This window comes from Solanum lycopersicum, chromosome 6 (assembly GCF_036512215.1).
Source record: "Solanum lycopersicum chromosome 6, SLM_r2.1".
In the NCBI taxonomy this organism is placed as follows: domain Eukaryota; kingdom Viridiplantae; phylum Streptophyta; class Magnoliopsida; order Solanales; family Solanaceae; genus Solanum; species Solanum lycopersicum.
In genome coordinates this window covers 39,541,350-39,565,067 of record NC_090805.1, presented here as the reverse complement: position 1 = coordinate 39,565,067, position 23,718 = coordinate 39,541,350, and the positions used below count along the sequence as shown (strand labels likewise).

Here is a 23,718-nt window from a genome sequence, read left to right as displayed (position 1 = left end):
AGTACGATATATATTCTTTAATGTTGTCCTTTAATGTGCCTATTTGTGCACTATGAAAGTTTGAGGTCAATGTTAAAATTTGAAGCCAAGTTTAAGGTTCAATATATGTATTATGCCTTCTTTATATGATTGGAAAGCTCGTCGGAAGATCTTTCAAACGATATCAAGTTTGCAAAATTCTGAGGTTATATGAGGGAGATATGACTTCCAGAAGTCAAGCCAAGGGTTCGCTTGGGGTCCAACAATGGCATTTGAGTTTCGATTCCGCCCAAGATGTAGGCTCAGGGCGTGACAACTTCATTGTAATTCTTTTTATTTTATATGAGCGTGGGTATATCTTGTAACAAAAGTATATTTGTGAAGTTATTATAATTTTTGCAGTCTCTCATTACATGTATTCTTTTATCACTATACTCTTATTTTATTTTTCTTTTTATTAGGTATCTAAATAGATCAAAACTTCAATTTTCTTCGGTGTGAATACTCCGGTAGACCAAATTCATCTCAATTTAGCATGTTCAAGAAGTAAAATATAAATAATAGTAACCTGCAAAATTCCTTCATGCTTTCTCGATTCTTTTGTATATTGTTTTTTTTGTCTCTAAAGTTTTAGGATTCTTGTAATCCAGTAAAAGACAGTTTCTTGTAATCAAGTTTCAACATAGTTTTTGGTGAATCAAAAGTGAAAAGATAACAACAATTAATTACCTAAAGTATAAGCTCATAAATGTACGGGCTATCTTCTTACGAATCGATATTAGATTTAAGCAAAGAAATATGTATATATTACTATAAACATAAATTTAGATAAGTTTTATTATTTTATCATATAGTATATGGAGCATTGTTTTTATTATATGAAATTTCTAACTACATAAATCACCCACAGAAGAAAGTTCCTTGAGATATATATATATATATATATATATATATATATAACTTATATCTCTTCTCTTGTTTTTTGATTTATATCATTATTCTTTTTAAATTTTCTCTTTTTCATTATGTACTAGTAATCTCACATTAATTAGTATTGCTTTATTATATATCAATAAAATCCAAAAAGTGATATATCCACTCTCTTTCTTAACCATTTAAAAAATAAATGTTCATAATTTTAAATTATACGCTTACACTTTGTATAAATTATATGCTTATAGTTTTTATTTGGAAGAGAGGATTTTGTATAGTTTGTTTGGATGGAAAGTGCAGTAGCATATAAGATTATGTTGTCCTTTTTCTTTCTTTCTTCTTCTATATTTTTCTTTGAGGTATCGACTATATATTTTTTTAAAATTGTTTGTATGATACAATTTTTGGACTTAATTATTTTTAATTATAACGTAATAATAATAATTATTATAAAAATATATATATATATATATATATATATTCATGTGAATTGTTGCTTAACATCTTCTTTGTATATAATTAAAATACAGATCGCATACTATATATATACAATCAACTATTCAAATGGCGTGTGTGTTTGTTACATATATGGTGATATATAATTTATGTAGAAAGAAAAAAAAACTGACAATGCAAGTGTGACTTTGAGCATTACTATATTTTTTTGAAAACTTTCCTCTTTTACCATCAATCAGCTATTGATAAATTGGACCTTCACCAACAAGATGAAACAAAAGTCCAAACAAATTGAACTACTAAGATTTACTCTCTAATCCAAATTAAGTGAATTGTCAAAAGTTTTTTTATAGTTCAAAATAAGTGAAATTTTCAAAGTTCAAGATAATTGTTACTAGGATTTTTGTTTCCGTATCTATCCTTTCTTTTAATGATGTTATTAATTACTTTACGTTTGTTAAGAGAATAATTTAGGAATATTAATAATTAAAAATTAGTCTTTAATGTTGTCCTTAAATATTTTTGTTTAAGAGGAGAGTTATAATATATAAACTAGAGGAAGTACAATTGATTTCCCTAATACATAATTAATTATATTCAAAGAATGATACAATATAATTACTCTTTTAATTATTGCTCGTTAAGGAATGTGACAGGTGTGTACCAATTCACACATGGAGGGAGTATAAAAGTTTTTGAATACTAAAAAAAAAACTTATTACAGCCTTTGCATTTCACAAGGCCGTTTTAGGGTTTTGATTTTTTCTTTTTCCTTTGCATTTGAATTTTATGTTTTTCTTGTTTGTCTTGGATTAGCAGGAGAACCGTTTAGTCAAGTTCCTAATCTCTCAGGTATGTTCTCAAATTCAATCAGGGTTTTCTGTTAATTAATATACTTGTCCTCGATGCTTAAAAAATAATGTTTTTTTTTCTTCAAGTAGGTAATATACTCATTTGTGTTAGAAGCTTTTTATTGTCTTCTTTACTCCATATTAGTTTCATGTTCTCCTCGATTGTATCAATGGTATTAGAGTGATCCATCACCCATTGTGCCATGGAGGCGCCTGACCACTTAACTTGTCCTCAGGTGCAGGTTGGTATTTGTAAACAGTTAATCTACAGTTGGCAGATGCAATTATAGCATTGACTTATAGAGATTCAAAAATAAATTTTGAGATAAATACTAGAATGTACACCTAAGATTTGAATATCTAAAACAAATTTTGAACCCCATTGGCCACTACACTAGTATCTTACCTTATGTCAAGGGGATTCAACAATTTACACATAACTAGGAAGATTAGGTCTGCCATAATTGCACAGTATATTTTGTTAGTGAAGGGGGTCCAATTGACTACATTGCGAGAAACTAGTTCCTCCACTAAATAAAAGCGCTAACTATCACTAACTATCCTAAATGGAATTGTCTACTATAAATAGTAAGTTTAATTAAATATATAGTCGAGTTGATTGTTTCTTATAAAACTAGGGGTGAAGTAAATTCAAAACATAGCATTAATGGGAGGAAACCGATAAAGAGTTGTATAAATTCAAATGTTTATAGCAAGCATGCTGCTGGTTAGGTAGCCAATACTTGTAGTTCTTACATTTATTTTCATATGAAGTATAGTTTTTATAGCCAAAAAAAGTTTGCTTTCTGATGTGGACTTTGACATTTCTTTTCTTTATTATTTTTCTATGATTTCAGACTTTCATTGGTATCAACGGAATTAGAGATTTCCAGCTAAATGTCAGCCAACGAGGAGGTTGTGGAGAGTCTTGCACTTGTTGTATATAATGAGAGTGCATCTACAATCAATGAAACTGGGCTTCAACTGTATCCAGTTTCTGAGAATGAATGTGGTGAAGGTTTACCATATGCTCCTATGGATTGGCCAAATGTTGGTGATAAGTGGGGATGGAGGACAGGGAAAAGAGCTACAAACAAAGGCACCTTCAAAGATAGATATTTGTATCTTCCGGAGCGTTTTCAGGCACCAAAAAATGGAAAGGAAAATGCCTTTCGAAGTAAGGCTTCAGTAAAAAAATATCTCCAATCTGCGTACCCTGGTATGGATATCAATCGATTCTTTGCCTCATTCAGTTGGATGATTCCTTCAAAGCAGTCGGCAAGCTCAAAAGGTTAGCTTCAACAAGGCTCTTCGGTATATATCATGTAGAGATTTATTCAGTTGTTTGCATCACTTAAATGAAGCAGTAATAACCACATGGCTCACTGTGTATACTAAACTTCGAAAAAAAATTAATATTTACCGAGTTATGTGTAAGGACCGATTCCAAATCACATGTCTCACCTCTTGGCCTTTACACATGCATCCATGTCCATGGACTTTGTTCCATCTCTAGTCTTTACGTAGTAGTTTGTTTGTTTCCTTTTCTGTCAAATGTGAATGATATGATACCAGTTACAAGTACTTGCAGTTTACCAAACAAAATGTGAAAATTTGTATAATATACTGCTAGGAGTAAACTTTGTTATGTTCTCATGTTTAATGAGAGTATTTATTCTAATACTCATTGAGAAGTATTTTGAATATCCATTAATTACAAAAGAGAACAATGGATGTAGCTCATTATCCAATAACTTTACCTACAGGTCGTATAGATATATATTGGTTAAGCTTTGAGATTGATCATTTTACTTTAGAAATTATTAAGGAAGTCATTGACATCCATTTTTGGTCGAATTGTGTATTATAGAAATCAAAATATAGAAAAGTGTAAACACAATTGTGTTGTTCGTACGGAAAGTATTTGGAATGGTTGTTGTATTTTGGAGTTTGTAGTTACCTGTTTTTTAATTGTTTTATAATGTTTAATTATCCGCAACAGAAAAATACGCAATGTAATTTAACAAAATGAGATATAAAGAGGGTAAAGTGTATGTTGACCTTACTACTACTTAGGTAGATAGACTATTTATGATAAATCCTCAGCTCAAGAGAAATAACGGTCATAAGTAGTATAAAGAAAGAAATAACATAAATGAAAAATTTATAGCAAGATAATATAGACAATCTTACAAATCAACCTGAACAAAAGTAAAAAACAAGGTAAAACAATAATTGAACTACAAAAGGAAATGAATAATAATCAAACTCAAAGGTTGAAGGAGAGAAATAGTTGGAATTTTTAAGATATATCCATTTTCATTCACAAGGTTAAATGGAAATGTATTGTATATCTATTGATGCGGAAATATGTGGATTAACTAGCACACAATCACAAACATAGAAAAACTAGAGAAGAAGAATAACACAAAGATTTAATGAAGTTCAGTTAGGCTTACTCCTCCCGACAAAAGCAGATAGAGTTTTTCATTATGAAAGAAAAAAAAGAAGCTTACAATACTTAAGAATCTCTTAGACTATATTGTGTATCATGTCTTAGAATCCCCAAGTGGTAGGATTAGGAAAATACTATATTAATGGTGTGCTGCTTCTTTGTGTTCACTGGTAGATCCTGTAGGAAATATGGAAGGAAAATAGTATCTTTAGAGAATGTTCAAGTTCATTATAGGCCACTTGAGATGATTACAATCATCAACTACGTTTATATTTATAGTAATAATGTAAATCAAATGTTTTGCACAAATAACTAAATACATATATCACAATTTACTAGATACATGTATTACGAAATTCTAAAAAGACTTCTTGAAAAATTAACACGACTGATGGAAACACCATCATAATGTGGCTGGATACTTTCATTTAAACACCCCCATGTCCAAGCTGCATCCTTCTCGAAACAGGAGAAAAAGATCCTAGGATGTTATAATACCATCAATACGTTGATTTAGCTGTGCTATGGGGTGGTTTTCATCAATTTCAGAGCCAGAGGCATAGCAAACATAGATACAATCCATATAATCGACTGCAAAAAATTTTCCATTGAAATATACTACATTAGTAATTTGTCCATTGTAGGGCGATAGTCTGGTCCATAACAAATCACCTGGTCTCCATAGAATGAGGAAACTGAAATCTCCCTCAATGATCATTAGAACGTAGTCAGATGTATGAGAAGGATTAGCTGACAAAAATACTTTATGGATAGAGATTGCTCGTGAGAAAGTGACGTGTCCACAATATTCATTATTTCTCGAATGTGGCACTCACTTGGTATAGAATTTTATCTGGCAGCTGGATTTCAACACCAGAAAATGTATGCAACAAACTTGTTTCGTTCTGGCTTATTCGGAATGTTACAAGTCATCTCATCGACTCAACACACCTTTTCCCCCTAGCTCTAGGTATACTCTTTTTCAGAATCATCCCATTTTCTAGACTGAAGAATTTCCTGCATGTGTCATCATCCTCTTCCTCGGCTACATTAACATTATCCTTTGTGGCCAGAGAGTGCCAGGATTTGCAGACAGTCCCAAAACTAAGAAAATCTTTAATCAAATTAATACGCTTAACAAATATAACCAGAAGATCAGAGTTAAGCTCAGACCGATCAGACATTTTTCAGTTTTAAGTCTTAACTAACTAAATGATTCGAATAAATGGTTGGAAAATACCTAAATTTAAGTGACTCGAGCTTCAGGCAAACACGGAGGACAGTAAGGATTCAGCCAGAGATGGAAGCTGATAGCGGCGGATCTACCACTGAACACAGAGAAACAGCACACAGTTAATATAGTATTTTCCTAATCTTAAAAGAACAATATTCTCCTTTTCCAAATCTATTAGGACAAAGGGTCTCCTAATTAAACTAATACTAATTATAGTTACCTAAAATAAACAAGAGAATATTGTCTTCCCTTTGGCTTATTTTCCTTTCATCAATTGAAATAAAACATATCTGCCTAAAACTATTGGTCCAGACTGTCTTGGTCATGATGTCTGCAATCTGCTGATCTGAGTTGCAATGAACAAGTTTAACTTTGCCATCCTTCTCTGCTTGCCTGATAGCGTGAAACTTCACATTTATATGCTTTTTACGAGCATGTTGCACTGAATTTTCGGCCATAGATATTACTGATTTGTTGTCAACCTTAATGTAGTAGCTTCAATGTCATTTTTTGCTCCAGATCACGTAGAATATTTCTTAACCATAGAGACTGATTAGTTGCACCAGCAGTGGCGATGTATTTTGCTTTTGCAGAAGATAAAGCTACCATCTCTTGCTTCTTTGAATTCCATGAGAACATGCCTGAACCAAGTGCAAAAGCATATCCAGAAGTGCTTTTCATATCATCAACGCTTCCTGCTCGATCAATATCTGAGTAACCTATCAGTTGCCCTTGCTCTTCCCTTTTAAACAAAATACCATAATCAGCAGTTCTATTGATATATCTCAACGTTTTTTTAGCAACACCAAGATGAACTTGACTTGGAGCTTGCATAAACCTCGATAGTAGACTTGCTGCAAACATGAGACCGGGTCTTGTTGCTGTCAAATACAGTAAACTACCAATCAAACTTCTATAAACTGTTGAATCACCCCTGTGACCCCTTCAAACTTCGAAATCTTTTCATTGTGAACCAGTGTGGTCAGTACAGGCTTGCACCTCTCTATCTTGAATCTTTCAAGAATATCCAATGCATATTTTCTCAGAGAAATAAATATTCCAACAGTAGCTTGATGAATCTCCATTCCCAAAAAGTAACTCATTCGCCCAAATCTGACATTTCAAACTTGGTCTCCATTTCTTGCACGAACTGATTCACCATAGCTTTATTGCTTCCTGTTACCAAGATCAACAACATAGAGTGACACCACAAACACGTCTTCTCCTTTAGCCTTCTTCATGTATAAAGTGGTTTCATTTTCACTTCTCTTGAAGCCACATTGAATGAGATGATCATCAATCTTACTGTATCATGCTCGAGGAGCCTACTTTAGCCGATACAATGCCTTATGAAGTCGGTAGACTTAATCCTCCATTCTTGCAACTTGAAAGTCTTCTGGTTGATCAACATAGATCTCCTCCCGCAACAATCCATTTAAGAATGCTGATTTCACATAAATGATACAACTTCCAATTTGACTGAGCTGCGAAAGCAAATAGCAGCTTGTATCATGTCGTGCAATAGGTGCAAACGTGTCTCCATAATCCAGACCTGCAATTTGCGCTTAACCTTTCACAATAAGTCTGGCTTTGTATTTATAAACTGAGCTCTCTAGATTGAGTTTGTGTTATTTGTAGTTTTGATGATTTGACAAACTTAGGGACCTTGTAAAGGTACCAGGTTTCTTACTTGAGTATTGAAGATGAAACAAACCCAGGGACCTAGTAGAGGTACCAGGCTCTCATGATGATGAGCCAGTTAACTGCCAGCTGGAGACGGTACAGAAAGTAGGTGCACACTTCCCGATGGCGTCAGAAAGTGTGACTCTTCCAGCCAATGGCAAAGAGGTTTAGGAAAGTGACTTGTCCACATAAAAGGCACTTTCCTAAACATTTTTGGTAGTTTTTGCAACTTGAGAGAAACCTCTTCAAGAACATTTGCAAAGGCTGCTAGAAAACAAAAGGCAGAAGTATTCCAACAACAACACCAATCTCTGGAGCTTTTCGTAATAGTTGTTTAGGAATACATTCTCTTGTTCGTAAACTGTAAACTATTCCTCAATCTATAAAGGAATTGTTGTGTAGTGTTAAAAGTCTAGGTTGTCCAAGTGGAATAACTTAGTGGGTAGATAGTTTTCTATTTAGGCTTGTTAAGCAATAGGGACTATTGCTTAACTGTGAGATTGATAACTCTTTCTCACATTTGGTGTAATCGTGTTTTACTTTTGCTTTTGAAGATTAGTGAAAACGATTGAAAATCCTGTGAGACAGGTCGTGGTTTTACTCCCTTAAGCAAGGAGGTTTCCACGTAAAATCATCGTGTTGATTTTACTGCGTTTAACTTTCTGATTTTATTCATTAGTGTAGTAAGGGACCTGGTCCATTACTTGTTAAGTGAAGGCATATATTCTATCAGTTTGGTTCTATAAACCCACTTTACCCCATTACATTTATATTTTTGGGTTTATCAGCCAACTTCCAAGTATCATTCTTTTCTATCATACCAATCTCCTCCCTTGTGGCTTCAATTCAAACTTCATGTCTTGATGCTTCTTGATAGCTATTTGGTTCCGATATTGCAACATTACATCTTTCATATATCTCGAAAAGGGACCTTGTCTTCAAAATTGGTGAATCAAGTGAGGATTCCCCGTCTGATTCTTCGTCTTCTTCCAGAGTTTGGGACCCAAATGATTGGGTTTCAGGCAGCGGACTCAAGTTCTAAAAAAACTGCATTATATTTTTCAATTTTCTCCTTATCCCAGTTCCAATAAGCATGCTCATCCACGACTACATCTCTTTGGATTGTAATACATTTTTTTTGCAAGTTGAAAACTCTATAACGCTTGGCTTGTGATGAATAACCAATAAAGATCCCCAATTCACCTTTTGGTTCAAGTTTGCTTCTTTTCACAGAAGGAACATGACAGTAGCATATCGAACAAAAAACATTTAGATGCTTTGCAGATGGTTGTATTCCACTCCATGCCTCAATAGGAGTCTTTTCATCCACAGCTTTTGTTGGCAGCCTATTTAACAAATACATTGAAGTATGGGGTCTTTAGTCTGTTCCATCAGCTCCAAACTGTAGAATTTGGTTGTTTTCAATTATGGGGTCATTTTCGTGGATTTGAGCCCTTGAGTTGGAAGTTTAAGTATAATTAGGCCAATAGTTGACTTTGGTCAACATACAGAGTTTGAACACTAAGGTTGGAATTCTGATGACACTACTGGAACTTAGAGGGATGTTTTAGTCCTACATAAGATCTTGGTTGAGATTTTATAAGTTTCGAGGGCAGTTTAGTGTTTTTGAGTAGAAGTTAGTTTATTGCAACTTAAATGGATACTTATGGAGACTTTGTATCCGTGTTCCGGCGTTTCACTGAGTCTGGAACGTCGAGTTTAGTTGGGTAGCATATCTGGTTTGTGTGTGCAAAATTCCGAATGAATCTCGAGGGTTCATTAGGTGATTTTGTTGAGTCTTTGTGTTTGCTGATGTGTTGTATCTGATGCATGTTAAGTATTCTTTCTGATCGCGAGGCTCTTGGTTGCGGTCACATTGGTATGTGGTCTTGTGCTTCACGATCGCATGGAGGATGTTGCAATCGCAATAGCATCTTGAGCATCCTGATTGCGTGGCCCTGTGTCACGATCACGATGGTCAATTAATGAGTTGACCAGCATTACTCATCACAATGGGTCGCGATTGGGAAGGGTAAAAGTGACCTGGATAGATTCTTCTTTCCAAAATCATGGATTCATCCTTATTTCACCATTTTTGAACTTCGGGAGCTCGGTAAAGGCAATAAAAAAGGGGCTTTTCGAGATTCTTCAATTGGGTAACGTTTTTTGACTCCCCGTCTTTATTACCCACTGTTTACTTCAAGATTTTATTACCCCATCAGTAGAGGCTATTTAATTCCTAATTTTGAAGTCAAACATTTCGAGTTTTCTTAAGAATTTGGATTTTTAGGAAAATGGTGATCTGAACTTGGTTTCCTATTCATTACAAGTACCTAGTCAGTCCACACAAATTTATATTTTTTTATTCCCTTTTGGTGAACCTTTTTGTTTTTGAAGTGAATTTTGTCCATGATTATAATGTGCGCAACGGAGCTTCGTTGAAAATTACACCATATAGATAGGGAAAAGGACTTTTTTTGCATATCTGTAAGTTGTTGAATCTACTTGGCATAAAAACTATTGAAATTCTGGCTCCGCCACTACTGGTAGTTTACTAACCTTATGCCAATTTTTTTTCATTATTTAGGTATTGGTTTTGACTCAGATATGAAAGAAAGGACTACATCTTCGGGGACAAAAATGCAGCCTTTACTGTCTGATTCTCCTTTCGGAGTCATTACTTGTAAGGCTGGAAACCGAATCTGTAGCAGTTTAACAGCAGAAAATCCTTTGACGAGCACCAGATTTTGTGATCTCTGTTGCAGTGAGCCTGGTTTTTGCGGAGACTGCTGTTGTATACTTTGCGGGAAGCTTATTGTTTTGGACTATGATGGGTACAGTTACATCCGATGTGAAGCTACAGTAGTTGATGGCCACATATGTGGACATGTTTCCCATCTAGAGTGTGCTCTACGATCTTACATGGCTGGGACAGTCAAAGGAAGCATCAATTTGAATGCAGAGTATCTCTGTCGATATTGTGATTCAAGGACGGATTTGGTTCCACATGCTTTGAAGCTTTTAAGCATTTGCACATCTGTTGCTTCTTATGCTGACATCAAAAAGATTTTGAATCTTGGCATTCGTATTTTGTGTCACTCACAAAAAAGTAGTGCAAAAGAGTTGTTGGATCGTATTAAACCAATCAATGCAAAGGTATAACTAATGGATTAATGGCACTTTGTTTCCTATGATGCTATCTTTTTTTTTCAGTTTTGAGGTTTAGTTACTAGAATAACCAATTTGATAATCCTATCAGCTTGTGAAAGGAGTCGGCATTCAAGATGCATTGAAAAGGGAAAACTGTGGGGATAGCACTGGTAACCTCTCTATCTTGTCATAGTCTTGTTTGTGTTGACCTGTCACTTTGACTTGAATATCTGTATTCGAGCAAAATATTTATGTGCAAATGTGTTTATTTTGTTTTAAGTATAGTCTATTTCATGATGAAAAATATATACATCTGTGCGTTGTAAGTTATGTCTATTTCAGTGCTTCCTGTTGTCCACAAATACCAAAAACGCTTGGTGCAAACTAAACTGCAATATGACAAGAAAATAAAATTGGAGTGCCTTGGAAAGAGTATGAAAGAGGAATTATTTGTTGCATGATCTGTATCACCACATTAGTATGTGAAACAAAAGAGGATGGTGTGGGGTGAGGAGGTGAATCGAAATTATTTTCGAATGTTGGTCAAGTTATAATTGGTCGACTATTGATTTCTTCAAGTCAATTACCCTAGAGTTTAGAGAATTAGATAAAACAACATATTATATAAGGCATAAAGAGATAAAAGACACAGTTGACACAGATTTTTATACTAATTCAGATCACCGATGTGGTTATCCTCGAGAAGTTTCACATTTTTCTTCTTATAAAACAGAAAAGTAGTCGAAAGATAATCTTATTCATTCAGTACCCACACTTTTAAATACGACAGATAAGAATAACCTACAGCTACACTTAAGTAAACCAACTACTACCTGAACTCCTAAAAAATAGGGGGAGTCATCTATTGATACTCTAAAATAGTATTAGTTACAGGAACTAATAATTAGAGCAACTAATGATTAATACACCCACTCAAGTTAGGCGTAGTGCAACAATGCCTAACTTGGAACAACACTACTCAAAGGCTGGTTTTGGCAAGGGCTTGGTAAATATTAAATGTATCAGCAAGTTGATCACAACCGTAAGTGTGTGTGACAATTGGCAGCAGACATCATGATAAAAATATATACATCTGTTGTGTGACCCAATTTTTAGAACAATTGGCAGCAGACAGATGGTCTCGAATTCGACCTCCAGTCTTGATGACTCTTGTTGCTGGACTTTTGAGTTACAGGAGGTTTCCGTTGTTGATTGCTGAAGTGATTAAGATTGTTCCTATAAGACTTGGATGGCATGTTCATCTTCTGTGTGACAGCAGCTGTGATCATGGAAGATAAAAAGTTCATAATCTGTAAGCTTGTGAAACAACTCTTCAAAACTCAAGGAAGAATCCCTTGATCTTATGGAAGCAGAGATTTCACCGTACTCAGGGCCAGTCCGCTTAAAATCTTAACGATAAGTTCATCATCTGTTACTGGTGATCCAACAACTTTGACCGCATCAGAGAGAGAGGAACCTTTAGAAGCTTTTTTAAGATTTTGCAATTGGTCTCGCAAGCTAAAATTGCGAGCGTAGCTCTTATTTGATCTGAGAAGAAGAGAAGTTGTGCAATCTTCTTCTCTGATTTTCAGTGTTTTGCTCCTAATGGATTTTCTCGCTCATATTCAAATTTGTCTGACTTGTTCTTTCTAGTGGTTAGCGTGTGTTCTTTTTCCTTCGTTCAAATCTATCTTAGATAAGTCATTCTTCCTTGATTCATGCCTTCGTTTCACAGATTTTGAACGTCTCATTTTTTTTTTTTTTGACACACATCATTTTGGATGAAGCTAACGTTATTGGTTCTCTGCCTTTAGCAATACTGCTTAGATTTCCAGCCTATCTGTCAGGCTGATATATGTAGATAGATATTGTTATTATTGTTCTTGTGATTCTTCTTGTTGGGTTTGATGGGCACCTATTTCTAAAGATGATTGACTAGATGTCGTGTCTTTCGTATTTCATGAATCTTGATTTAGTGCTCAATTTGCTATTATTATCGTATCTTGTGATAGTTCATACCCTAAATATTTCTAATATCACGTAGGATTCTTTTAATCCTTCAAATTTTGGACAATGATTTTCATGAAGTTAATTTCTGTATTTTTCAGCTAACTGTGATACCTCGCAAGATCAAAATCTCAGTCAGAAGCGAAAGAAACTGGATGACACCGATCAGCCTGAACTTTAATTGCAAAGTTACCCTTATTGATGGGAGACAACAAGTACACAATGAAATGTGCAAGCTAATCCGGACTTCATCATTATAAAAAATAATTTGATATTATGATTTGATACATTGCTACTCGTACATTAATACATTATCACCATGTGCTCAAAAAGAAAGAGGCCAAGTGTGTTCATTATTTCAATGGAACTATATACCTTGTTGTTTAAGTAAACATACATATGTATGTTACAATTGACAAGAACTTGTTGTTTTGCGTATGTACTATTTCATAGTAACTTTGGACATATGGTGTTCAAAACTTTATTCGATGTTTGAAGTTTTATATGATTTGAAGTTCAGATATATAGTATATATATTGAAGTTTCGTCATAAACATATATTCCAATATAGTATTTGTTTGTGTAATTAATACATCAAATATGAAAAAGTTAACTATTGTACAAGAACAAGTTGGTCAACGTCTCTCCAAACACCTCTATTATCAAACTCTCCATGGCCATGGTCATCCTTGGGCACCGTCACTACAAGCTCACCGTCCACAAATACCGCTGTGGCCATCTCCGGCATAGTCGAAGCAGGCAACCTGTACCTCCATGTATCCACATTCAATTTTTCATCGTCATCACCGTCTCCATTTCCCTTTCTCACAACGATCTTCGTTACCCCAGGATAAATCTCTACTGCCTGTGCTCTCACTTGTCCATTCCAAGCTCCTCCTAGTTCGATTTTCGCCACGAAACGGAAGAATCCTTCCTTCTCTTCGACCGCCACATCTGCATCAGAACGGAACGGCAATTCCAAAAAGTAGTTAAATACGTGAGGAAGTCTCCGGAGTTTCTTCATTGCGGAATTAGGAACGTGTTGTTGCTGTTGTGAAAAATTAGAATCAATTCGTCCAATTTTTGGATTCAAGGAGAGAGGATGCATTCTCATACCCTGAATTGTTGGAATTGAAACGATAAGTAGAAGACAGATGTTGATAAGATTCAAAATTCCAATAGGGCAATTTGGAATTCTATTGACCCCTGATCGGAAGATTGATAATTGCATTAGATTTTTTGTCTCTATTTTTTTAAAAGCGCTTTGGGTTATTATAACTTAGAAATGAAATAGTAGGGAGGTGGATTTAAAATATTGAACAGGGATTGAGCTTGAGGCGGTGGAGGTTTCTTCGGAAAGAAGAAAAACAAGAGCATTATTTTTTTATAAGATTTGGTTGGAAATAGAATGTAAAATGGTGGGATAATCGAAAATACATAAATAATATAGATTAAAAATTATTCGATAAATATAGAAATTACTCATATTATGTCTAATTACTTCTTCTCAATATTTTCTTGATCTATTTTTATTCATCTTTGTTCCTCCTACGACTAGCGTAGCCTCTCGCACCTCCTTGTTGAGGCGTCAATACACCTTCTCTACACATGTTACATGTCCAAGCCACTTTAGTCTCGCTTTCTCGTCTATCCAGCATAAAAGTTACTCTCACCTTCTCTCAAACAGCCTCATTCCTAATTTATTGCTATTGATATGATTCACTGCATTAAAAAATAAATTTTATACTATATAACAACTTAAACTTATAGTTGGCTCACAACTATATAAAATTTTACTTACAATCATACCCTTGGACAAGATAAACTTTCCAGAAATTGAAAAAGAGTTGCCAAAACATTGGTAACAAGTACAGATGTTTATTCCATAAATTTATTTCTTCTAACTAATACATGCTGGGAATTCAGAACTCAAATTTGATTTCATCCAAATATTTCAAGTGGAGATGAACATTCAACTTCCCCTGTGTTAATCCTCTATAACTAGCTTATGTTGAAATCTGTACATCATCCCTGTATAACTGAAATGCAAATGGAGCCATAAATATATACTAGCAGCTTGGAGGTAATACAAATTCCAGCTAGAGATTTGGTGCATGACTCATTCAGCTATGATGCAATACTCCGCGTATCAAGGAGAGAGCAGATTCGCAATAATTTTAGGTACATGCAAGGGGCATTTGTGAGGTCTACTTGGTCGATTGAAGAAAGCTCAAACATCCATGTTCTCCTTGTGACGCATCCTATGCCTACGCTGGGACCTTTTCTGGTTATAGTTATGCCTTCTAGGCAGTGAGCTAAATGCATCAGGATGATGAATATCTTGGACACTTGCTGAAGAGCCAAATATGCAGTCAAATGGGTCTTCAATTGCCTCCAGAACATCAGCTGCTGCACTCATCTACATTTATGAACAAAGACTCCAGTAAACAAATAACTTACAAAGTTGCATAGTCAGCTATGGGAAAGGTTGTGTTGGATATGGAAGAAAACATTTTCATTGATCAAAATTTTTGGAAAACAAGTTCCTTGAAAATGAGAAAAATGACTTCCATAGCAGAAGTACGGGAACAAGTTCTACAAGTGGCATTCTTCATTGATCGTTTCTTTCTCACCCTCCAAGTTCCAACACACCTCATTTCACCCTGACCACGCCACGCCGCGCCCCTACCTCCACACCCCCACCTCCCATGGTATTTGTCTAGATCATGTACAAATGCTTTAAGGATAATACTTTGTTTATTCACATAAGAACACAAGAAAATAAGAAATAAACCTACGTATTTTATATTTTACCTCCTACCGAACACATCCAAAGCAATGACTCAGCGGAAGGAATTTATCTCCAAGCTGGTACTTGTTAAGCTTCTCCTCCTTCCTCATTTAGACAGAAGAAAGCCCCAATGAACACTACATTCTGCTTGGGGTATGCAGCTTTCATTATTACAGGAAATTTTCACAAAAGGTTGTTACTTTTTAGTATTTTTAGCCATGTGTACAAAATTTGTTACCTTGTCCATACTCCAATAAGTATGTCTGATACTCTCCAGTACTACTCTCTGATTCATATTTTAAATAACCTTGAAGGCAGTAGTTGCATACTCACATTAATTTTCCTGCGCTGTAGATTGGTCTTCCTCAGATCAGTTTTCACCGAATTGATTTTCTTATTGTAAAAGGCATCATCATATGTCATATGAGCAGAAGCAACATCTTCCTCAAAGGAGTTCCGAAAGCGCCACCTTGGTTTTGGCTGGTCTGTCGAGTCGTCGTTATAAACATTCTCACAGAAAAAATGTTTGGAGACACGTTGCAATACGTGCGGATCATGCTGATACTTCTTCAACATTCTATCATGTCAAAATATACATTCAGTACATAGTTAATGCTGGGGAAGAAAACAGAAGAAATTACGACAAAACACTTGAGCAAAAGAAGCTTTAGTATCAGGTAAATAAAACGTTTGTACTTCTCAAAGTAATTTTTTTTCCTGAACCACGAAAATGTGAAGAATCTTTTCAGCATGCGCTGTCTCTGTAACCACACAGCTCAAATCAGACCTTCCAGTAAATTAGGAGCACGCTTAGTGATTTTCAAATGCTGCACTTCCTTACACTTGCATACAAGTCCAGCAAACACCAAACAAATTTAAGTGACAATGACAAAACCTTAATTTGAACTACTTTAGTACTGTGTAAATTCCTTGCTTCTATTATATTCTATCTCTAGCTAAATCTGTATGGATGCTTAGAGGTGGTTGCAAGTTTCTTCTGTGTGATTTTAATAGTCTCTTTTACCACTTCCATTTACCATACACCTACAGACTAGTCGATGTAAATGTCTATGTGGACATGATTAAGCCATCACATGCTTAAGTATACCAACTGGAGCATGGACAAGATAATATGGGGATACAATATCGGGTGAAACAAGAATTGGGGGTGTCTGACTCTGATACCAAGTTAAAGAAATGGACCATGAGCCTAACTCAGCGCCAGAAGCGAACTCAAAGGGTGAGGATTGTCCAAGACAATATAAGGAAATAAAATGCATCCCATCCTTCAATGTGGGACTACTCAACAGAATCTTTTCGTTATTACTTGACATTCTGGTTAGCTCTCAACTAATCTTTTAAAATCCAATGCACTGTCAGTGTCATCTGGTATCCTAATGCACATGCAAAGGATGAATAATCGCTTGCTATATAAGGTTGATCACATGTCTTATCTTAGGCGGAAGCCATTTCAGAGTAATAAGAACAAACCAAAATCGAAGAACAATAATATAGCCTACGAAATTTACTAACCAGTCACACTAGTTGATATTGCAAATAAGTCTAAATAAATAGTGCTGGGAGATGAAGAAGTGGCATATCAAGATTAAATTCTTAACTCCAGTTACAAAGTACTGAGGCAACTAGAAAGATGGAAAGACTAGTTCTGTTTCAAATAGGCAGCAGTATGATCTATAATGTCCTTGCCAAATATTAGCACTATACCCATACCGTTGGTCCAAATAACCCAGTTACACATCTGCCAAGCAATTGAAACATGTTGAGGTGGCTCTCAGTACGCTTAGCCTAGCAGTCAGTTCCCATATTTTCAGGTGATATCTCACTCTACTAACAATGAGCGACAAATATGAAGATTTGACCATATCGAACTCACAGAACATTCAATGTTTAAGTATAATTAACATGAAAGCAATATTTTATGGGGTGAGTATGATTCAAGTTAATACAGTGCTATGCAAGTCTTTTACTTGGATTAATCCACCAAAGATCAAATAATCTCAAAGCCTAGATTCTTGTTATGTCTTGCAATTATCTTCAATTTAGCAGTTATATAACAACCCTCATAATCTCCTTCCTCTATTTACTTCTTTAATTCTCATCATGACGCTTCCCTCGGTGATAACAAACACGTTTCAAGTTAACAATTGTCTACACTTGAGTTCACACAAGTTGAACAAAAATCAAGAGGAGAGATTCTCATTCTGATGCATTGCAGAAAAATTGGAAACAAATGGTTTTTTCCCGAGGGACAAACTTAGTATGTATACACTATACACAGAGCCTAAAAGACTACTGCTTTGATGAAGTCATAAAACTAATTCAGAAATTATTAGACGTTGAATATAACCTATATCCAAAAGAAAATCACTAATTCTATTGCAAATTCTTAAAACAACCTGACCCTAATTAGATTTCATACTTTGTTGGGAACAATCAGGAAAGGGTTGAACATTAAATAGTAAATGGTATATTTTTAGTTTGGAGAAGTTGCCAAACCTACTAGAATATAGACGCAGAGCAATTATTATTTTTATACGTAAAAGGAGATTTTATAGATGGACTTGCACTATAGAAGTAGAGCAATTGTTTTAAGATGAAGCACAAGAATACAAGTGCCAAGCTTCATCATACTAAGTCATGTATACATGGGCTTGTATAGCATTAAGGATTATAATCACAAATTCAAAATAAGATTGACAATACCAGATTTGGTATAAGATTTATACCTGTATTAGCTTAATACCAACAGTCAAACATTGGATTTAATCCCAAATTTTATACTGGGATCATGACCTAATCCCGGTAACCAACCGACCCCTAGGAGTTGCAACTCAACTTATATATTTTGCACAAATCGAAATGTTTGTCATTGGTCAATAACCTACATTTCTGCCAACCCCGTTTGCAAACGAGTCCCATGCTGAGAGAGAATATGTTCAATTTCTGAATCCACACACTTAGCAAATCTCCTAATGCCATAATAGAAACCAACACCTGGATGGGGGAAAGTTCAAAAGATTAAAGTAGTATAATTACCAAAAGAAAAGCAAAATGTTCTCTGTTTTGGTATAAAGTTTGATCTTGTGTAGCTTTGAGCTCCAGATAAGCATTTTGAACAGTGTGTATCATTACAAGAATGGTAATATGCAGTTTAAGAGAGATAGCAAGTCCCCTAAATAGCAATGACTCTGAATAGCACGAAAGTGAACATGTAATAGGCCCACCTGGTCTCAAGTACCTGTTTTGGGGCTGCGGCTAATCCGGAGTCACGCCACATAAAGGTCCATTGAGGTGGAAGTGCTCCCTACATATTCAGGGTCATTGTTATTTAGGAGACTTATAAATCTCTCTTGAACTAGCAACTTAAATTTGTCATAATCATACAATTTACAGCATAATTTTATCAATGTCCATATCTAAAATGCAAGATCCCACGAGGGCACTGAGGCAATAGAGAACTTTATATGCTATCCTTAATTTAGGCACTTGATGTTAAGGGGTCATTTTCTTAATGGTCACTCAAGTTGGTAAAATTACCTAGTAAAGTAACTTAACTTTATCGTCCCAATAAAAATTATTCAAGTTAACTATTATTCTTACAAAATAACAATGGTCTAGATATGATATCATAGACTCAAGCTTTCAACTAGTTCAATTCATAATCTTAGTTCAAACTAACCACAAATCACAATGACTACAAAGAAAGAAAAAATAAGCTTCATCGTAACAAAATAAAAATTGACAGAACCAAATAAAACAGCCACTGATCTACAGTATCTGATATAACTAAGTAGTTAAATTATGTTGCCAGAATAAACCCAATTCCAGAAACTTGATATCCTATACTTCCTCCATGCCAAATGAAAGAATTTCCTGATGAGGGGCACCATCAAATTATCACTGTAAATTTGGACATGAATTCTTTAAGAAACATTAAATATACAAAATTTACATAAAAACTACTTTAAATTACTAATCTTTTAGCTTTTCCTCTGCATGGAGAGAATGAGCACATAGATAGTTGAAAATGAACAGAAAATGGAATAAAGGTCAGAAGCAAACAGAGGGTTGACTGAATTGGCTTTTCTGTCACTGTTATTTTGCAAGAGATAATGGTAGGCTGAGTGATTTTATTGAACAATAAAAAGATATGTGACTTTACTAGGTAATTTCATCTACTTGAGAGTTAGTAACCACTTAAGGAATTAAACAGATACTCAAGTTTTTAAATATTCACTTTAAACAACAAATATGTAAAAGCAAACTTATTGAGCACTTGAACATGAGTCACTAATAGGCATCTTAAAACACGTCACTATCTACCAAGTCCACAAATACATGGAATGAAACCAGATAGTATCAAGGGTGACTGGCATATAGGCAGAAAAGATAAACATGGAAAAAAAGCCCAGTCAATTTCTGAAAAAATTATAATGAAATTGCAAATTGAGCTTACCTGCTGTCAGGTTCATACGAACTAGGTTATTCAGCCTTCTGGTTACTTCAAAGAAACAAATTGAGAGAAATATGTTAGGTGTCAAAAATATAAAAGCAAATAATAGAAGAGGAGAAAAGAAATAATTTCTGCAAGCAGAGTGGATATAATACAGAGCAACACCTAGACAAATGAGTGATTAAGGACGATTTTCTGACTTATCTAATAACCCTATTTCTAGCTGCTGGAGAACCTCTTCTAACCATTTCCCTTTTTTTCTTTTTGAGAAAGTTAACTGGTAACCATTTCCCTTTATTCTGGAACAATCTTTTTAGGGTGGTATTTTACATATTTCTGCCAAATCTTCCAATTATTGCTAATACCGTTTCAATGGTTTTCATCCTTTCAAACAAGAGAAGTTCGATACTCTCGAATCCGATGCATTAATTCCTCTTTCTACTCATATGTACTCAAAAGTTTTCAAGAAGTGTGACACAGTGTTATGAAAGGCGATCGTCTCGTCGCCAATGGCGAGAGGGGAGGGGAGGGAAGGGGAGGGGAGGCGACCCTTCATTGCCTTTTAGCTTTGTGGCGAGGTGATCTTCAAAAGGCGATGCCATGGCGACAAAGGCAAGAGGCGACAAAGGCGTTGCCTTTTGTATTTTCTTTAAAAAAAGGCGACCGATATAGAGTTTTAAAAGTTAAAGGTAATTTTAAGGTTTTCGACTAGACTCCTCGGGCTGCCAGCTAGAATTTTCCGCCGACTCCAAAGTCCAACCAATACGTTGTTCTTTCTTCTTCCAATTTCTTCTTCCTTTATTTCTTTTTCATTTTTCCTCTTCTTCAAACTTCAAGGTCACTTCTACCTTCTTTTTTTTTCACTGCTTTGATTTTTGTTCTATTTTTTTCTCGTTCAAGTTCTAAGTATGTACAATCTATTTTCAGTTTTTGAATTGAAATATTTGTTTATATGTTATTGCTATTGAGATTTTGATTATTTGAATATGCAATTAAGTATTTTAATTTTTTGGCCGCACCTCAAAAAGGCTCGTCTTGTGGAGAGGCAGGCCCTTGCCGTCTTTTATCGCCTTTCACCATCCAAAAGAGGGACCTTTTCCTTCAAAGTTAATTTCACATAAAAGCATCAATGAAACACCCCCCCTCCCCCCTTTTTTTACTGTACTCCCTTTGCCCCATTCTATACTAGACTCATTCTATTAGGACAGTCCAAAATGTTTGACAACACTCCACTAATAGTATCATTCTATATAACTTTTACCTCTTTCAAGAACTCAAATCCATTTATCTGTTCAACTTTAACCTTTGATGTGATATTTTCACTATCAAACTAAATTTACTCAACAGTATATCCAGTCAAACACCATCGTCTTCATTGCTTCTACTTTTTTTTTCTTCTCTTATCAAGGAAAACTCAACTACGAAGAAGCTTATGTTAAAAGTACTACTAGTAAAACTAACAAAAGACACTCCAATCATAGTTTACTTGACAATGTAATATACGGGAAATGTACCTAACCAAGTGGCAATGGAAGCACCGGTAGCACCAATGCCAAAATCTCTTACAGCATTTTGCTTCCATGAATTAAGTAGTTTAGCTTCTTCACTCGTCAGAGCTTCCTACAAATATTTATCATTAAAGAAACAAATAAATATCACTGCACAAATTAGTTAGAAAACCTAATGCACCTTGATTTAATTTCTGAAAAACAAAGAGGGGAAAAAAGAACAAAGGGTACGAATTACCTAATCAAATAGAAAGGGGAGAAAAGGATTATTTTCCTGAAGGTTAATGCACAGTAGCAGTGGAAATTTAGGTCAAAGAAGAAAGTCCATTAGAATGTTAGTGCTTAAAAATGGTACCTTTCTGGAGATGAGAGTTTCTTCCAGCTCGAAGAGGGCTTCCGCCATTATTCAGTTTGTTTTCCCTTCTGCCCCGACTCCGACTCCGGCTGCGGCTACGGCTCCGACTCCGACTTCTCGACCCTCCGTATACAGAAGCGGCGAAAAAATGACGAATATCCTTTGTGTTTGTTGAATTTTTTATTTTGAAAAAAAATAAAAATCAAACGTTCAAAATGACGAATATCCTTTGTGTTTGTTGAATTTTTTATTTTGAAAAAAAATAAAAATCAAACGTTATTGAACAGGATATCAATCAAAAATAATTTTTCTATTTCCATATCAATCAAAAATAATTTTTCTATTTCCATCCAGGTCTTCCTCAAATCTTATTTAGTGGAATTAGTGTTAATACTTTTAGGATTCGTCTGGTACAAGAGATCAAGGTTAAGGTTTGTTTTAAGATAAATTTATTTTATATTTATTTAGAATAAATTTGTAAAATAACTTATTTTGGGTTTTGTTATTCCAGTCATTTTTACGACATATTTAAGGGTGAGATAATAATCTTGTAATAACTAATATTAGAATAATTTATGTTTGATCAAATAAATTATTAATTATTCTTTAATATTTTGCTAAACAATAAACTCTATACATTGAATTTAATGTGAACTATATCAAAGAAAACATAAATATCAAATCTTAAAATATGCAACATCAAATATTACATTAAACACTAAAACTTATTTTACATGGCCAGAAAATTACACAAAGACTATAGAAATAAAGTGAATATATCATTAAAGTGCAAATATTATGCCCCTAAACGCAAGTTCCCGCTAATTTCCTTTCTTTTTTTTTCTTTTGTGATTTTAACGGGCGAGATTTAATAATATTTGATGATAATTAAAAGTAACAATTTTTGATAAACTTAAATAACCAAAATTGTTAAGTGCATAACTAAAGGACTACTTTGAACCTGCTATCAAACATAAAAGGACTATTTTAATCATTTTCTTTAGAAGCGATATAAATGAATTGTGAATAGCAGTCGAATCAATAACTAATTTAATTTTTATTGTTCTTAAATTAGTGAGTCATTCAAATTGATGACCTCCTTTTCATCTACGAGAATCATCTATCTTTAAGATAGGTGATTTTGAACTTTAAATTGAAGAATTTTTATTTTTTAACTTTGAATGTTTACTCCTGAAATGAATGAGGGTCAACAGTTTAAAATTTTCTATTTTTAAAATCAATGAATATAATTTTTTATAATATGATATTGCAATATGTGAGATACATGAGTGAATATTGAATTAACTTTGATTTTGTTTATTTGGTGTATAAAATTTCAAATTAACAAATATTAATTTTTGACCTTAAAAATTAACTCATAAAGTAAGTCGATTATTAGTTCTAAGACTGTAAGACCATTAGTTTTCAAAGTAATTAAGTGTAATTTCCTAACTCAAAAGAGAGCAAAAACAATATTAGCTCTTATTATCATTAGTGATAGGAATAGGCAAAACTTGCATATACATTAAATATTAATACATCAATAATGTCTTTTAATCGATAATTAATTAAGAAAAATAATTTAATATTTTTAGCAGCATTTAATATTTTTTGTGAATATTTTCGTTAAAAGTTTTATCACTTTTTATTAATACATATATTTATTACCATTAAAAGTTATTTTTATTGCAACGTACATAATTTGACATTTATCACAGTAGCAAGAAAATATAATCATATCTTACTCTATTATTAATTTTGATATTAGCTAATTATAATATGAATATTATACCATTTTTTTATATTATCATATCCAATATAAGAGATGTTATAATCCTTCAA

General features: G+C 34.1%; 4 protein-coding genes across 7 annotated transcripts; 1 reads left to right on the top strand and 3 right to left on the bottom strand.

The window, feature by feature from the left end:
* Positions 1 to 3,116: 3,116 nt before the first annotated feature.
* LOC109120475 (uncharacterized) lies at positions 3,117 to 3,515 on the top strand. The gene has a single exon (XM_069299717.1). It carries the CDS (start codon positions 3,117 to 3,119, stop codon positions 3,513 to 3,515), a length of 399 nt encoding a protein of 132 aa, XP_069155818.1.
* Positions 3,516 to 6,391: 2,876 nt separating this feature from the next.
* Positions 6,392 to 7,149, bottom strand: LOC138349385 (secreted RxLR effector protein 161-like). The gene is made up of 2 exons (XM_069299716.1): positions 7,092 to 7,149; positions 6,392 to 6,789 (listed from the first exon to the last, which is right to left on the bottom strand). Exons 1-2 carry the CDS (start codon positions 7,147 to 7,149, stop codon positions 6,392 to 6,394), a joined length of 456 nt encoding a protein of 151 aa, XP_069155817.1.
* A 6,131-nt stretch (positions 7,150 to 13,280) lies between these two features.
* Positions 13,281 to 14,130, bottom strand: LOC101260945 (uncharacterized). Its single transcript, XM_004241002.5, has one exon. The coding sequence runs from the start codon at positions 13,977 to 13,979 to the stop codon at positions 13,362 to 13,364; it is 618 nt and encodes a 205-aa protein (XP_004241050.1). The 5' UTR covers positions 13,980 to 14,130; the 3' UTR covers positions 13,281 to 13,361.
* A 336-nt stretch (positions 14,131 to 14,466) lies between these two features.
* On the bottom strand, positions 14,467 to 22,288 carry LOC101260650 (uncharacterized). 4 transcript variants are annotated; one of them, XR_741991.4, is made up of 7 exons: positions 21,877 to 22,265; positions 21,528 to 21,633; positions 20,017 to 20,061; positions 18,446 to 18,554; positions 15,778 to 16,116; positions 15,563 to 15,683; positions 14,467 to 15,167 (listed from the first exon to the last, which is right to left on the bottom strand). XR_741991.4 is itself a non-coding variant. In XM_004241001.5 (6 exons), the coding sequence occupies exons 1-6, from the start codon at positions 21,922 to 21,924 to the stop codon at positions 14,979 to 14,981; spliced, it is 741 nt and encodes a 246-aa protein (XP_004241049.1). In that variant the 5' UTR covers positions 21,925 to 22,288; the 3' UTR covers positions 14,467 to 14,978. The 4 variants fall into 4 exon arrangements, 2 of the variants coding, with proteins under 2 accessions (XP_004241049.1, XP_010322257.1); XR_741990.4 differs by having other exon boundaries at positions 14,560 to 15,167; positions 15,873 to 16,116; XM_004241001.5 differs by lacking the exon at positions 15,563 to 15,683 and having other exon boundaries at positions 15,873 to 16,116; positions 21,877 to 22,288.
* Between the last annotated feature and the right edge of the window lie 1,430 nt (positions 22,289 to 23,718).

Excerpts from the sequence above, each read along its gene's own strand:
- LOC101260650 (XM_004241001.5), bottom strand. The coding sequence starts at position 21,924 with ATGGCGGAAGCCCTCTTCGAGCTGGAAGAAACTCTCATCTCCAGAAAG. Across the intron at positions 18,555-20,016 it reads TCGTATGAACCTGACAGCAG|GTGTTGGTTTCTATTATGGC; the intron begins GTAAGCTCAATT and ends TCCCCCATCCAG. Across the intron at positions 15,168-15,872 it reads TACAGCGCAGGAAAATTAAT|ATGAGTGCAGCAGCTGATGT; the intron begins GTGAGTATGCAA and ends TCATAAATGTAG.
- LOC101260945 (XM_004241002.5), bottom strand. The coding sequence starts at position 13,979 with ATGCAATTATCAATCTTCCGATCAGGGGTCAATAGAATTCCAAATTGC.
- LOC138349385 (XM_069299716.1), bottom strand. The coding sequence starts at position 7,149 with ATGAAGAAGGCTAAAGGAGAAGACGTGTTTGTGGTGTCACTCTATGTT. Across the intron at positions 6,790-7,091 it reads ACTCTATGTTGTTGATCTTG|CAACAAGACCCGGTCTCATG; the intron begins GTAACAGGAAGC and ends TGTATTTGACAG.
- LOC109120475 (XM_069299717.1), top strand. The coding sequence starts at position 3,117 with ATGTCAGCCAACGAGGAGGTTGTGGAGAGTCTTGCACTTGTTGTATAT.